At 41.5% G+C, this 16,090-nt stretch overlaps 1 protein-coding gene across 2 annotated transcripts in view; it reads right to left on the bottom strand.

The window, feature by feature from the left end:
* The window catches only part of LOC111841315 (protein-tyrosine kinase 2-beta-like), a 39,972-nt gene that overhangs the window by 15,041 nt on the left and 8,841 nt on the right, over window positions 1–16,090 (bottom strand). For both annotated transcript variants that reach the window (XM_023806976.1, XM_023806977.1), the window contains exons 2-18: window positions 14,176–14,412; window positions 12,683–12,861; window positions 9,820–9,907; window positions 9,412–9,491; window positions 6,464–6,526; window positions 6,285–6,339; window positions 6,037–6,177; window positions 5,528–5,602; window positions 4,480–4,581; window positions 3,960–4,077; window positions 3,827–3,866; window positions 3,538–3,581; window positions 3,371–3,415; window positions 2,805–2,902; window positions 2,242–2,323; window positions 1,825–1,925; window positions 855–970 (exon numbers count right to left, since the gene is read on the bottom strand). In XM_023806976.1, coding sequence (XP_023662744.1) covers window positions 855–970; window positions 1,825–1,925; window positions 2,242–2,323; window positions 2,805–2,902; window positions 3,371–3,415; window positions 3,538–3,581; window positions 3,827–3,866; window positions 3,960–4,077; window positions 4,480–4,581; window positions 5,528–5,602; window positions 6,037–6,177; window positions 6,285–6,339; window positions 6,464–6,526; window positions 9,412–9,491; window positions 9,820–9,907; window positions 12,683–12,861; window positions 14,176–14,373 — 1,625 coding nt within the window. In that variant the 5' untranslated portion in view covers window positions 14,374–14,412. The remainder of the gene's footprint in view (window positions 1–854; window positions 971–1,824; window positions 1,926–2,241; window positions 2,324–2,804; window positions 2,903–3,370; window positions 3,416–3,537; window positions 3,582–3,826; window positions 3,867–3,959; window positions 4,078–4,479; window positions 4,582–5,527; window positions 5,603–6,036; window positions 6,178–6,284; window positions 6,340–6,463; window positions 6,527–9,411; window positions 9,492–9,819; window positions 9,908–12,682; window positions 12,862–14,175; window positions 14,413–16,090) is intronic.

The raw sequence follows: 16,090 nt of genomic DNA, 5'->3' as shown, positions 1-16,090 counted from the left end.
TAAGATTTACATTATCAATACATGCTATGCTGAAGGCTTTAGCCGAAGGACACATGCATGTTATAAGTTACCATAAAGGTCCCAGAATAAAGTTCATGTGGAACGTTTTACACGCTGTTAAAATGACCAGTTCCAAATTGCAGGCAAATCTCACCAGAAGTATCTTGTGTTGTGATTAAACTAATTCAATAAACAATGTAAAAAAAATAATTCTAGGAAAACTAACAATTAGTATCAGACACATCAACATGTATGATACAGTCTTGGGCTACTTGTTTCATCTCTGAATCACCGAAGCGTTTTTTTCCGGCTGTTATCGGAAGCTGCTACAAATAACAGAATGACCACAGAGGACAACGGTGCAGACAGTAAGCCAGAGAGGCAGAGCAGCACACAGGACTTTCACTAGAAAAAGTGAAATTTTAATGCTTTTTGCCCATTTAACCCTTCAGTAAATTCTGATACTTCCGTCTGACAGCACATTCAGGATCAATTTCTACCCCCTAGGGTAGCTTATTACATCAGAATTTATACACATTAGCATAATATTGCAATAAAAAAAAAAAAGAAAGATGCAGCTTTTCATTTTGTCTGTAATAATACTATTTTAACAAAGAATCAAATGTCCCATTCGCCTTGTCCGATGAAAAAAACTAAACATTTAAGCAGTTTCTGCCAAGAAGTTGAAGTTGATATTTGCTCACGCACAATATTGGGAAAATCTCTGCAAAACAGTGCAAATAACCATTTTCCAGGCATACTTGTCCTGCCATGTTTGTTCACCTGCTGCCCCATTAGGGAATAAAGGCTTCTGGCGATGTAAAAACACTGGGGAGGGAAAGAGCGCCATTTACCTGTGAACCATGTTGATCCCCTCCAGATACGCAAGAGCTTTGCCTATCTGCAAGATGTAGAGCGCCAAGGTGACGTTGGTCAGCGTGTGATGGTTTTCTATCAGGTAGTTTCCCAGCTACAACAAAGGAGAGGGAGGATTAAACACAAGGTTTTTCACTATTAAGTCTGTCCTGCGTCATCAAACCATTTAACGTTCTTTAATTCAGTCTTTTTATCCACTTTTAGAAGGCTTAGAAGAGCACTGCAGAGCCTATGGATCTCTACAAAACTACGTCTATTCCTCATTCCTCTTGTTTGACAGCTTTTGTTTTCTTGTAATTTTAGTACGTAATATGTCCCCAGAAGGCCACGCGCAGATTAACTTATCCACCACGAGCAATTTAGCAGCTGATGGAAACACACAAAGTAAGACAGCAGATGATGTGGTGGATATCTAAGGTGAAGCTTGCTACTGATAGTTCCCACAGTGGCCCTGATTCATCCATCCACCTTCCATAATCTTTTATCCATATTCTAACGCTTCATTATCTATAATTCCCTAGGAAGCACAAGGAATGAGGCAACGGACAAGCAGAATGAGATGCCAGTCCATCACAGGGCATGCGCACACACACACACACACCAGAGTGCTACAGAGATACCAATACACCTAAACCACATGTCTTTGAACTTTGAGATGAGTAGATGGAGCAATCCCACACAAACCCGAGGAGAATGAGCAAACTGGGTGGAAATCGAACCCGCGGCCTAGGAAATGTGGCGTTACAGGATCACCCGCCTCTAATTTCTGCTTCTCTGATTACACATCCTGTGGTATGAATGGATAACGGCTGTCTGTACTTAGTTATCATACGGGACATACTCATTCAAGGTGACATCTAACATTTCAAGCTCTTACACTTATAATACTTTTACGTGGGAGAAGCACAGGCAAAGCGTCTTAGCAGGATATACAGCGCGACGACTCACCTCTCCATACTTGTACAGCTCCATGACAATCCACACAGGATCTTCTTCTATGATGCCAATCAGACTAACGATGTGTGGGTGGTCCAGCTTCTTCATGATCACTGAGGACCAAAGAGGTTTGGGACAAGATACACAACAGTCTGGCTCCATCCATTCAAAATGAAGAATAAGCAACCTCAGGGAAGCCCTTTGGCCTCAGCTCTGTACTCTATAGCTATGTAGTTAGGTTTAACACAGTAAGTGTGAGGGACACATATACCCAAATCAACTTATTCAATAAGCTAATAGCGCAAAGACATTGTTGGTTCCTAGGGGCAGATGTAGTGACAGGTGTTGGCCAACAGGGGGTTCCCAGACCTCAGTGGCCCCATGTAAATGCGATGTTTGAGTGGTGGTAAATATCATCACTGTTCCTACCAGCCTCGCTCATAAACTTTTCCCTGACGTCGGGGGAACAGTCCTTGCAGGTCTTTATCGCCACGGTGATCCTCTCCCCCGTCTGTTTCGGGCACACAGTAGAACATTGGTAGCAGCTCATAACGTAATAATTGCACATAATGTAATAACTATAAAGGATCCCTCCTTCCTCACTAATCTGATACTATCATCTCAATTTTAACATAAATGCAGCTGTAACCAAGACAATTATGAATAATGTAAAAGCCAAAATGTAATAGCAAATCAAAATATAATAAGCTTCTAATATTTAAAATCCTCATCCAAGAATGTAATAATGATTTTACGCAGAAGGTACTACATTATATGGCATTTATTATTTGCTATTATTAGTTCTTATATTTGTTAATACATCATATCTAGCTATTCCAGTACGTGTACTTATTGCACACTGTGCGTGGTCAGATGTTACAGCAGGTCATGATGTTTTCCTCACCCCACAATTTCCTCCAAGAAACCTGAGAAAGCAGCCAGCAGAAAGGAACAGAGGCGAAAGAGCTGACACGGATGACACGGATACTTGCCGACTTTTTGTAAACTCCCTCGTGAACTTCCCCGAAGAAACCCTCGCCTAGGATTCGGCCCAGAACAATGGCTTCTCTTGCCAGTCCATATTTTACCACTAAGATTAAAAAAAACAAAACATTAGTGACTTATGAAGTGACAGTTACATGGTAAAATAACCAAACGATTAACTAATGCTCTGAACAGCTATAAATAATTATTTTGATGTTTTATATCATCATCAATAGGCACTTAAAATGCATAACCAGTCTAATTTTCAGGTGCAAGGCATGGCATTTCTCTAAAATGTCTTCTGTCTGTCTGTCTTCTGTCCTGTTCTAAAGGATACCCATTGGCATTTTAAAAGTAAATAACATTAAAAGTAAATGATATTAAAAGTGGAAACCAGAAAATAAGCATTAATGATTGTGGGGACTCCTGCGATAAATTATACAAAAGAGGTTCCCTTTGCCAAAGGAGAGTGATTTACTCTCAAACAGGAATAAAAATGACCTTAGTGTGGATGAAGCTAGAGGGCACAAGCATGACATCGTCTTAGAGAGAGGGGGGGCAGCCCTTTGCTTACCAGACTTAGGCCTTTCGTCCGGTATTTCGGCATAAATGTCCGACTCTAAAGAGACAAGCATGACATCATTTTTGGTCAGAGACTAATGGACAGCACGGTATGTGCAGAAATTAACACAGAGGGGTGGGGGGGGGGGGGGGGTCGAGGGGGGAGGACAGGACACGTACCGAAGCTGCCCCTGAATGAACTGCTGGACTCCTTCCTCTCATTGCTGAAGAAACACAACAGCGTGATCACACCCCATCTGACAACAGTCGCTGACTCAACAGATGACAGCAGGGTCACTTCAGCTTAACATCATTTATGCATTTATTCACTTCACTATAATTGTTCCTCACCTTTATGCTGCTGTATTTATTGTCTAAATACACACTGCACAATGTGTACAAATCCTTGTGCCCCCCCCCCCCTTCCATGTTGTTCAGAACAATCATTAAAGTTTAACAATCAACTTACTTCTTTGGAATTTCAGGGAGAGCAAGTTTTGATTTCCTGTCTAATAAATGACAGACATAAACAAATTATTAATTCAAGACTAATGAGATGATCAGAATATGTGTCATTTTTATCATAAAGCCACTGTACTTACCTTTCTTCAGCTTGACAATTAAGGAAATATCCGAGCCGGTCATCAAGCGACAGTAGCCGTCTATCAGGTCAGCCATGTTTTCTGCCACGGCCAGTGTATTTGTGTTGATGGACAGCGGCTGAAGAGAAGGTCACAAGATGCAATGTTAGTCAAGATACACTAGACCTTACAGAGATTTAAAGAAAAGAGCTTCTTACTGCAGTTAAACTACAGTTGACAGTTGTAAAGAAACCCATTAATTCATCTTCTAAATTAAGGTGGAACCATCACTTATGCTGTCAATTAGTGGTGCTACTAATACACTGAAAATACCACAGAAGTGCAACGGAATGTGCCATGAACTGTGAAATGACTTTATAAAGTACTTGTTGAAATCCACATTCACACTTCAAAGTGAGTGCATTAATCAAGAGCCAAACAAGATGACTGCTTACTTTATTCCAGTGCACAGACAAGTTAAAGTCACACTGGTGATTTCATTTACAGGACAGACACCATTAAAAAGGTTTTAACCTTTTACCTGCTTTACTCCTTCTATATCCAGGTGTAACAGACCTTTGTTGTTCTCCTGCACAGAACATTTCATACTTCTAACCTGTTTGAAGGCTGCTAAGTAGATAGGCTGTGCGGGGATAAGAAAGACATTAATTATGTCATGTTCATACGTATTGTTCCCTTCCTACTTATGGCAGTTTTAGCTTTTCCCTTGTTTCACTAGTGTAGATGGTAAAGCCCACAGTGAGGAAGCACTCCCCTTTGCTGCAGTGAAAGTCCAGTGCGATCTCTTTGCATATACAGCTCTGGAAAAATTAAGTGACCACGGCAACATTTGAAGTTTCACTTATTTCTCAGTTTATGGGAATGTGTTTGGGTAAAATATAAATGTTTTTTTTGCAAACTCCAGCCTGGCTCTTCCTTGCTTCTCATTGATAAAGGGCTTCTTCCTTGCTGTATGGGTCTTTAAATGCTTCTAGGAGTCCCAGCTGCCCCATCTGTCCTAGCAGCTCAATGTTTCCCATTCCTTATGAAGGTCACTTGATGTCTGAATTATAAGGCACCGTTGGAAAAGTTGGGGGTCATCTTGGGGGGTGCTTCTGCCCCCTACCTGACTGGTTTTTGGTCATTCATAGTATCTTCTGTTTCACCTTGTTCTTGTGTACTGCTGTCTTAGAAATATTGAGCCTGGAAGCCGCATGCAGCTCAGTGTAACCTTCTGCCAGCAGAACCATGAATATAAAATATAGGGCAGTCTCTTAATTTTTTCCAGAGCTTTATACTTCCAGTTAATTTATTATTAATGTCTATTTATTTCCTTAATATTCCTTGCTATGATGTTCTGTTTGTGTACAGTATACTATGTTTACTTGTCTGAGCTCGGCGTGCTGTCTTTGCTGATGCTTAGCAGGAATTACCGAACCCAATGCTGACACTAACATGCTCCACACAGATCGATCTGTCCAGGTAAACCACAGATACGGGGCTTTTGTTATGGAACCGCAATGCCAAAAATGAAACAGGAAGACAGAGAGCCTCGGGGAAGGCGCAGGGCGGACGACGGCGGTTCTAACCGCGCTGTACTTCTGAGTGCGCTGCCGGATGCCCTTGGGCCCGACGACAAGCTCCACTGCCAGGCTCCAGCCTTGCTGCAGGGAGAACGAGAAGATTAAATTAAAGTGAAAATGTCCCCTAAAAATACAGAGGAAAGTCTTGATCTGCTATTTGAAAATGGACAGAAAACGGAAATAACTTTAAAAATACGTTAAATAAATATTAATATACACATTTTTGTTAGCCACTTAATATTTTTTTACCTCTTATTGAAAAGGCAAAAAAATAAATTAAATGTAAACAAAATCAATATGAAATTTTTACATTTATCTTTGCAGCAATCATCCAATGGGAGAACGGGAGATTTCATTTTGATTGGATAGTTATTATCACAGACAAAATGAAAAGCTGTATGTCTTTTTCTTAATTGGAATATTATGTTTATGTGTATAAAATTTGGCATGTGCATACTAATTAATGATCAGACAGACGGAGAGATAGACAGTCAGATCTTCAATGAGATTCTCACCACTAGCTCACAGGAAAACACCTCATCATCAAAACTGGAAAAGTCTCCAAATGTCTCAAAGAACTTCATCATGCAGTCTTCCTCCTTGAGCGTCGCATACTGCTGGAACGTCTGCTGGATCATCTTCCTCAGCTGCTTGGGCTGTCACAGAGCATCAGCAGTTAGGGACCAGCTGGGATATCGGTCACCTTGGTCACATGCTCGGGGCATGTCCATGGCAACAAGGTAGATTTAAGGACAAATGTTACCTTCATGCTATCAATTAGCTCTCGTGGAAAAAACAAATCTAAACCAACATCCTTCCTTGAAAAGAGAGAGAGAAAAAAAGCAGTATTATTCACTATAAAAAATAATCTACAGCTGCATAATATATAAGCATTAAATAGTGTTAATTCCAATAAAATTCTAATAAATGTTGATCACTCACTCCAACAGGTCCAAATTGGACTTCTTCTCCAGTCCCTTGGCATTCATATCTTTATAAAACCGTCTGCAAAACAAAAACACTGACATGAAAAAGGAAGGAACAGGCCAAGCAGAAATATGAATTACCAAGGAAGTAAATTAAATATCCCCAAGTTAGACTGATTATGCGAGTCAGTCACATAACATGAAAAAACAAAAGAACATAAAGGAAAATAAAATGACAACAGAGTGAATATAAATACCTGGGTCTGGGTGATATGGCAAAATATTTTTATCACAATCATTTTTCAGCTCATTCGATATCGATAATTATCATCAAATAATTCTTGAAATTCCCTTAGGATTCCCTGAAAACAGACTCCGAATATGAAAAAGGATTAAATGGACTGCAAACTAAAAATATATTTTAAGAAATAAACCATACAAAAATAAAGTTGGAGTTTTATTATAGTTATTTTTGCTTTAGTGTTTATTTTTATATTATTTTCACTTGAAATCCAGTATCGTTTTACTAAATTTTCAATGTAGTTTTATTAGTTTTTACGTAAAAGGTAAGAGAGTATTTGACATTTGATTTTATTTCAGTTCATTTTGGAAGAAATGTTTATAGTTTTCATTTAATTGTAGTTCTTAATTTTATTTTCAGATTCTATTTTATTTCCGCTTGCTAAATCATTTCTTATATGTTTAGTTTTCATTTACAATAATAACCATGGTATAGCGTAGCACCAGAAAACGCTGATAGCATGGTTGCTGTTTTTTTTTCCCCTAACTGCCTTGCTGCTTGTTCTAGAGAACGGATTTGACATGGCAGAGTACCAAACCATCTCGTACTGTATGGGATTGTCCCGTATTGAAGAATAAAATGCTGTGTTCCATATTGAACCAACACAGGGGGGCTCCTGTTCTGCCCTTTTTACCTACAAGACAAAAACTGCTCATGCATAAGTCAACATTACGCCCTAAATCTCCAAAGTCAGAAAGTTTTTTGCTAATCTTGCATATTTAGCAGAAACGGAGTATGTTAGTTTTAACGTCGATTATCTTAAGGGTTATTCATATTTTGTTGATATTTGTGTTTATTATGTGGATTAAACAAATCAAGGTGATTGTTATTATATTGTTTGCATGCTTAAGGACTCTGAATTCTGAATTTACATAGATAAAAATATTACATTTCTCAAAAGATTTGTCATAAAGGTTTGTTTGGATATTTCAGATGAGTTAGTTTTACTTTCCTTTAGGTGCCGTGTGACCACAGCAGTAGGACGGCGTTTCTCAAATGTGCCAAATATAAGACACACTTCTCCACTTAGGTCCCTGACAAACGTTATGAAAAATAAACTTTGTTCAGTTTTTATTTAAACCTGCTTGCTTGGTTTTTATTATAAACATTCACAGATTTTGTACAAAACTGAGGAAGTGAGATATTCCATCACATTGTGGGGACATTTGGTATTCACAATGTGGTAAAAACCAACCAACCCACACACACACACACACACACACACACAGACCGACAGGCACATATAAGTAAGACACACAGTAAACCTCAATGTTTCACGTTCACTTATTCATTTGTCTTCACTTATTCTTCACATAAAACGAATGAAGGCAAGCGAGTCTCAGTTTGATAAATAGGTATTTGTACAATTTTTCTTTTTTAAAATGTTGAAAATAGGTTGCACGCACCTGAACATACAGGGTAATACGTTCTGATTTGATATTTCTTATGTGTCTGTTATTCTTTTGTTTAAAGTCATTCAGCTGTATATTAGGGAAGTGATATAGAAGCTTGGTTTTCAGAAGAAAAACATTTTTAGCTTACTTTATTCTCATCACTATATTCCAAACAAGCAAAATATTTTTTACCTCATAATACGTAATTTGGTAAGTTAAATGTATTTTCTTGACACAGTATAAATATTGTGAAGTTAATCTTTCTATATCCTTCTTTGGTACAAGTCTTGAAACTACAGCAGGAACTACTTCACCAATGAAGATCATTTTATGACATTACATTCTTATCATGGTATTAAATTTATTATAACACCCGCTATCCAACTGAATTCTGGAGTTTGTACCACCACAAATACTGGTAAGGCAGAAAAAAATGGCAAAACAAACTTCCTGTGGCATTTGGTGTCCATTCTTCAGACATTTCTGTTGTGTGATAGGTATAATGTGTGCTATCAAGCAATGGTCTTTATCAACAGTTTAGCAAATAAAATTACATTTTATACCACAGTAAGTGGATACATAATTTATAAACACCAACCCCTATCATGACCCAATCAATGAGGCACAGAAAGGGAAACATTCATTAGCATTACAGTCAATCATAGCAATGCAAACCAGCCCTGGAGGTGTGACACAACCTCACAACCTTCTGACATTTTCATCAGTGTCAGACAGTCCCTGGGACAATTGTGAGTAAAGGGCTCAAAGCCCCAATGGTAAAATCACTCTACTGACCTGGAGATTTGAACCAAAAACCTTCCAATCTTGCGCACAGTTTCTTAAGCCACTGAGTCATGCACAGCTGCTGATATTCAGTACATTTCTGCCATTGATCACTCAAGCTTCCCGCCATCTTGGCTCACTTTGCCTCAGTCTTACTGCCATTGATCACTCAAGCTTCCCACCATCTTGGCTCACTTTGCCTCTAGCTTACTGCCATTGATCACTCAAGCTTCCCGCCATCTTGGCTCACTTTGCCTCTGGCTTACTGCCATTGATCACTCAAGCTTCCCGCCATCTTGGCTCATTTTGCCTCAGTCTTACTGCCATTGATCACTCAAGCTTCCCGCCATCTTGGCTCACTTTGCCTCTAGCTTACTGCCATTGATCACTCAAGCTTCCCGCCATCTTGGCTCATTTTGCCTCAGTCTTACTGCCATTGATCACTCAAGCTTCCCGCCATCTTGGCTCACTTTGCCTCTGGCTTACCTTATTTCCAGACACCCCAGCTGCAGGGCCATCCCATCGCTCACTTTGGATGCGTGATGGTGCATATAGTCACTCCGAACCTGTTTAGCATCCAGAATCACAGGGTTATTGAACAGCCTTCTGCTCACTGCAGGGCACGTGTACTGATACACAATGGGCACTAGAGACTGGAGGAAACACATATAACATGGAATATAAACCGGCAACCTTAAAGGTACGAGGCAATACTGCTTCCCACTGTGTTACAGACATACATTAAAAGTAATAAAAATGTGTATAAATCAATAAAAAAAAACCTTGAATGCAAAACCAAGCCTTTATCCAAAGAACTGAAGCACTGAACAATGACATTTTAAACATTATCCATGCAGTCATTTGTAAAGCAATAAGCAATTAATAAGTAATTACCTGCTGATAGAAATACAATAAAGTGGTCTTGTCATCTTTGAATTTCTCCAAGTAATTTTCTGGAATATATCGAATCCGTAGATCGTATCTGGGGGAAAAAGGGAATCATATATATCTGGTCAGGTCAAGTTGGAGATCGTGAATTGGTACCACACCCTGCTACACCCACCACATGACAAGATGCCTCGGGATCTCGCCTGGCAACCCCCCAGGCCGACACGTAGTCCAGTCCCACCCATGGAAATGCCCACCTATCTGCTGCGCCCCCTGGTGGGCGTCCCCTTACCCATGTCCAGCCGCCTGGGTCCTCAGCAATGAGGATCCTGAGAGCCGGATCACCCTCAGGGAAACACCAAATGGCCATAATGCTGTAACTAACGTTCCCTCACAATGCAGGTAATGTGCCTCATTCAGGACTCCCTGAGCAAGCGCTCGCTCTACACAAAGTCAACCCAGCGGTAACCAAGGATTCTCCAAAGAGACATAGTAACGAAGGGGTCCAGTCTTCATCTCCAGTCACAGGATAGTGTCCATGTCTCAGAACCATACAGCAAAACAGGGAGCACCAGGACTCTAAAGACTTGGACCTTCATCCTCTTACAAAGATATCAGGAGCTCCACACACCCCTTTCCAGCGACCTCATGACCCCCCATGCTCTCCCAATCCATCTATGGACTTACAATGAAGAGTCACCAAGGATATGAATGTCGCTGCCGAGTTATGTGAAGCTCGAGGGAGTCGTCATTCTCTCCGCAGACAGACATACTGCTGATGGCTGTGCCCAAGAGGTCATTGAAGGCCTGTATCTTGGTTTATATCCAGGACACTTGCAAACCCAGATACTCAGACTCCTTGCTCAGTCTCTCCAGAGCCCCGATCAGACCCTCCGTTGACTCCAAGAAGATCACAACATCGTCGGCAGTCAAGATTAGTGAATCTATCCCCACCAACAGCTAGAACCACAGAGGTTCTGCTTCCACTCTGCACACACTCACAGAACCAGTGTACAGGCAGTCCATAACGTGCAGCAACTTCAGGGGGATCCAAAGAAGTCTCAGGATATCCCACAGAACAGCTCGATCTACTGAGTTGAACCCTTCATGAAAATCGACAAATGACCAATCTGGGACAATGGTTGTATGGGACTCTGGATCCACGCATAAAAAACGTATGCAACAACCAGAAGAGCAATTATTAACAGCAAAATTAACAGGGGAATAGTATGTACAGCTCCTATACAGGTAATATTAAATTAAAAAATAATAAAGTGCAACGTTAAGTGAGCTACCTGTCTAAACATTCTGTGTTAACATTTTCTCTAAGCTTTGACAACCTTGAAGTGATTTGGCTTCTCTATATTATATAAAAAGAGCACATATAGGCAATATTAAATGTAAAAGTAACAGTACAAAACCAAGTTGGTACCCTAATGAGAAACCTGTTTCTTTATGGTGAGGTTATTTGTAAAAAGATAAGCATGTCAACACTCTCTGAAACGAGGCGACCACTACCAAATCTTATCTTTATAAAGAAAAATATTTTTACTTGACAAGAACATATATGAAATTAAGCATATCAATGCCAAAAAGTAACCTCAGCAATCGGAGCACAAGTGCAGATAGATAATCAATATTACAAACTTCACAACCCTCTGGAGCGCAGAATGTTTTTGATACAGCAGAGCCACGTAAAGGAGGCAGAAAAGAAAAGCGTTGTGGTTAGTGATCGCGTCATCTTAATAAAGGAGATGACAAGTTTTTAAAAATGAAATACTCTATTAACAGCCACTATCGGTTTAATACTCGCTGCGGCACAAAGAAACCAAGTTTACATGACTCTCACGGTTACACGCTGAAAAAACGTACGCATTACACGGCAAACATCACACAATAACGACATTTACAATTAACATAAATGCACAAATACACAATTAATTCACCCACTGTGCGGTACAACGTATGACGGCTGCTGTCCGACCGCAGGGCGTCACACTATGTCAGCCAATTGTCGACAGTGGGTGAGATAACCGCTCATCAGGGGCGGATCTAGAAAAATATTTATGTGGTGGCAAGAGGGGGGCAGGAATTTCTGAGGGGTGGCAACGTATGGCAGACGTTTATATATTGAATTTAATCATAGTTATCACCAGGGCTCTCAACTTTTCCAAGAAAACCAAGGGGGGGGGGGGGGTTACGACCGTCATCTCTCGACGTTATCTCGTGCTGCATTCAGCGCAGTCGGACATTGGAGATTCACGCTCGTAAATGTCAAATTGGCCGTAATTTTTCTTTTAATTCGTTGCTGCCAACTGGGATGGCAGCAGGGGTGGCAAGGCTTTCTTTTAGGGTGGCATTTGCCACCCTATGCCACCCCGGTAGATCCGCCCCTGCCGCTCATACAATGTCCTATTGCTGAAACGATGCCGATTACATTTAAAGTATGTTGCTACGTTTAAGCAGGAGGTGGGTAATTTACTCCGACTGCTGTTTTGTAATAACATTTAAATTCTAGCCCTTGAAAAATAAGAAAACCCCAGTTTTTTTATGAACTTTTAGGTACTTTTTTGGGAAAATACATCATCTTATTTTTGCGGCAATACGTATGGGAAAACGGCATAGCGTAATACCATGATTTACATGTGTGCATTGAAAAATTGGGGAAGTACAGTTTGAGAATATACTATTACACCCCTAATGAACACTTTTTCTATCATCTCTAATCAGACTGAAAACAAACACAGCTAGCGGCTGAGGAAGTCTGGAAATACCGACATTCATAAGGTTCCCAGATGGCTCCAAACTAAAATTTGATTTTACTTGATTTAGTCTGGACCCCTGAACCCTTCATGTGAAAGATCCTCACCTCCACTCCGCTTCCAGGTGCTGCTTCTCATATTTCTGCTCCACCTCCCCGACCGTCAGGTCCGGGTGCAGCCAGTGAAGCTCATCCGACTTCAGATGCTTCAGCAGCAGCCCATAGCATCCTGGGTACTTGATGTTTGGACCCAGCCGCCCACTCGTCAGGATGGACTGGATGATGCCCTGGGGGAGTTTGCACAACACCGAACTTACACTTCCTTCGTTGCTGAAATTGACCCAATCTAAGTAGACAGCAGCCAATTAAATGTTACAAAATCAACTTCCTCATGTGACATCTTTCCTTTTCTTAAAATTATCGCTTAGCTACATAAAATGCCACATTATGGGAAGTGCGTGCTTTCCTTTTTTCTAAGACTTGACAACGAAAAGGTGAAATGTGGGCCAAACTCGTCTCAAGAAATAAAACTGAATGGCCTGCGCTTCTCCCCAGCCTATTATGATTACAAACAGCAACACGTGGAACAACTGCAGTCACATCATTTTCTAAGAAATGAAACACAAATCACTTTATTATACTGTTGTCATGAGTCCTTAATCCAGAAGATCAGACGCCGAAGCAAATTGTGGTTATTAAGCAACATTTTCTTAAAAAAAAAAGAAAAAAAAAAACTTTCTTTTTCTGCTCTTTCTGCTCTGCAGGCTATCCAATGGGCTTGGCCAAAAGTGACATCACTCTATGACCCTCAGGATTTCAACCAGCAACCTTCCAAGCATGTGCCATTAGCCTGTAGAGCCACCTAAAGTGCTTAGCTAATCTTCACTTCCAGAAATCACATAAACGACAGGACACATTTACGTCAGCACGTGACTCAGTGGGCTAAGCCTGTGTGCCTGTGATCGGACCGGTTTGAAGCCAGCTTCAGCACGTCTGCGGGTCCTTCAGCAAGGCCCTCGACCCCCAGCTCCCTGGGTGTCCCAACAGGTGGCCAGCTTACTCTTGCCTACAAAGAGCAAGTTGGGGGAGGCATAAAGGGAATTTCCCCACGGGGTCAAAAAAGTATCAATTATTATTAAAAAAATATATAAGAATAATAATAAATGACACATTATTGACCATTTTGGAGAAATTCTCTTTTCGCCTCCCCCTACACATGAAGGTAAGAGCAGGCTTGGCAGCAAAAGGCAGCCACCTGTAGTGGCTCCCATGGAGCCGGGGGTTGATGGCCTTGCTCACGGGCCTATTCTCCTAAGGCTGGGCTCCAGTCGGAGACCTCTTGACCACTCATACAGAGGCTTGTCCCACTGAGCCACACACAGTCCCACACGCTGCCATATTCAGCAAACCCTTTGGTCCAAAGCAATGTACAAGTCAGGCAAATAGTAAACACACATGCTGTCAGGAGTTGCATCTAGGAGAAGCTTCCAATGAATGTCCTGGTACAAGTGTAAGCAAAAGCTACACATCGTCTTTCAGCAAAGCAACAACCTAATAAAAATCAGTTTAACACTGGGTATAAATTTCAGGAGAATTCTCACCCTGATTTCCCATGAACTGTCACACTTGACCAGTTTGAAGTTCTTGCCCAGGTTGGAACTGTTACTGATGAAACAGACTTTGAGGATCTTCGGCGACCCCCCTTCTCCAACAGGGGGGGCCCCAGAGCTATCATCAGGCTTCTCCTTGGCAGTGGGGCTGGGCAACTTCCATGCCAGGGTGGTGGTGTCACCCGACATCTCCGTGCGTCGTCAAGGAAACCAGCACACCATCACACCCTAGATGCAGATGTACCCATATCCGGTTATGTGACATTTATCTCTCATGAAGCTCTCACACTTCAATGACGGACATACAGACTTTTTCATTCATTAAATATCTAATGTAAAATGAACTTTGCATTGGTTTTAGACTTTTACATTTTAGATTAGGTACTTTCTGTTAAACAAGGCTTCATTTTAAAGATGTACCTCCACATCAGGAAAGCAGGAAAGACCCAGGCTGTTGAGGTTTGCTACATACAGTATTATGTCAAATGTTTTTTTTTTTGCATTTTAATGCAACTCAATCCTTTTGAATTAGTTTCAAGCACTTAATTGAAAACAAATATGATATGGAAAGAGGCCTGGCTTAACCACTCAGATCAGGACCTACTGTCATTAGATGCATGTGTGTTGAAACTGAGTAAGTGCTCCGTGTCACACCTTGCAGAACGAGCACACAGGCTTCTGTGTAGGAAATGTGGCTTTTCGGTCAAGCTGTCAGAGAGACACACTGTCTGTGGGCTTCAACTGTCGCAGAACACACATTTTCTATCGGCTACCACAGACAGCTTATTGTCTATGGGTGTCAACACTACTTTCTATGACTTTCACACTATTCTGAGTCACGAAGTGAAAAAGCCACTGGCCTAGATCAAAGATCAAATTTATGCATGCACCCTGAAGCACTGCTGTGAACGGCTTGACCCAGTCTTGACTAACATCTCTAATGAATCGCTGGACATCTGCCCTCTTCACACATGCTTTAAATCCTCCACCATCATAAGAGTCCATAAAATGTGAAGGCTATGGAACGGAATGACTACAGGGTAACTGCCCTGACCTGTGTAACCAAGGTGTTTGAATACCTGGTCATAGCCCACCAGAGGAACATCACAGAGCCCCTGCTTTACTCCATGCTGTTTGCATATAGAGCAAATAGGTCAGTCAAGGACACAGTAAATTCGTCCCTGCACTTCATATTACAGCATCTCAAAACTTCTCTTTATGTTTGTGGACCTCAGTTCAGCTCCTTGGGTGCTACAGGTTAAATGTCTGCTGCTCCAGAGATCAGTCTGTGAAGATCCTGAAATTTGTATGATACCATCGTGAACAGCCCCATAACCAAAGGCAACGAGTCTGGCTACAGACAGGGAGTCAAGCAGTTGATGCGCTGGTACAGCTAGACTCACAAGGTTCCGAACACCAAAAAGACTGTAGAGATAGTGATGAACCCACTCCACCCCCCCCCCCCCCCCCAAACCCCAAGACAGTCTACGGTTTCCACTGAGGGGTCAGTTGAGTTCTTGGGTAAAACAATTTCCAGGGACCTACGGTGGGAGAGCAACACAGACTGCACTGCCAGGAGAGCACAGCAGAAGATGTTCTCTCTCGAACCACAGGCCCCGATGGTCCTGTTTTACACTGCCATCATTGAGGCAGTCCTCACCTCCTCCACAGCTGTGCAGGTTGGCTCCTCTACATCACAGGAGCATACCAAGTTCCAATAAATCACCAGTGCAGCAGAGAAGATCATTGGGTGTAGCCTGCTGGTTCTCCAGAATATCTGCAACAACAGGGTCAGGAGAGCTGACCCCTCTCACCCAGGACACCACCTCTCTCATCCTCTACTCTCTGACAGCCAAAACCACCAGACACAAAGCTTCTCTCCCAAAGCAGAGTCCCTCACCAACAG

This window comes from Paramormyrops kingsleyae, chromosome 19 (assembly GCF_048594095.1).
Source record: "Paramormyrops kingsleyae isolate MSU_618 chromosome 19, PKINGS_0.4, whole genome shotgun sequence".
Classification (NCBI taxonomy): domain Eukaryota; kingdom Metazoa; phylum Chordata; class Actinopteri; order Osteoglossiformes; family Mormyridae; genus Paramormyrops; species Paramormyrops kingsleyae.
This window is presented reverse-complemented; position numbering and strand designations above follow the sequence as displayed.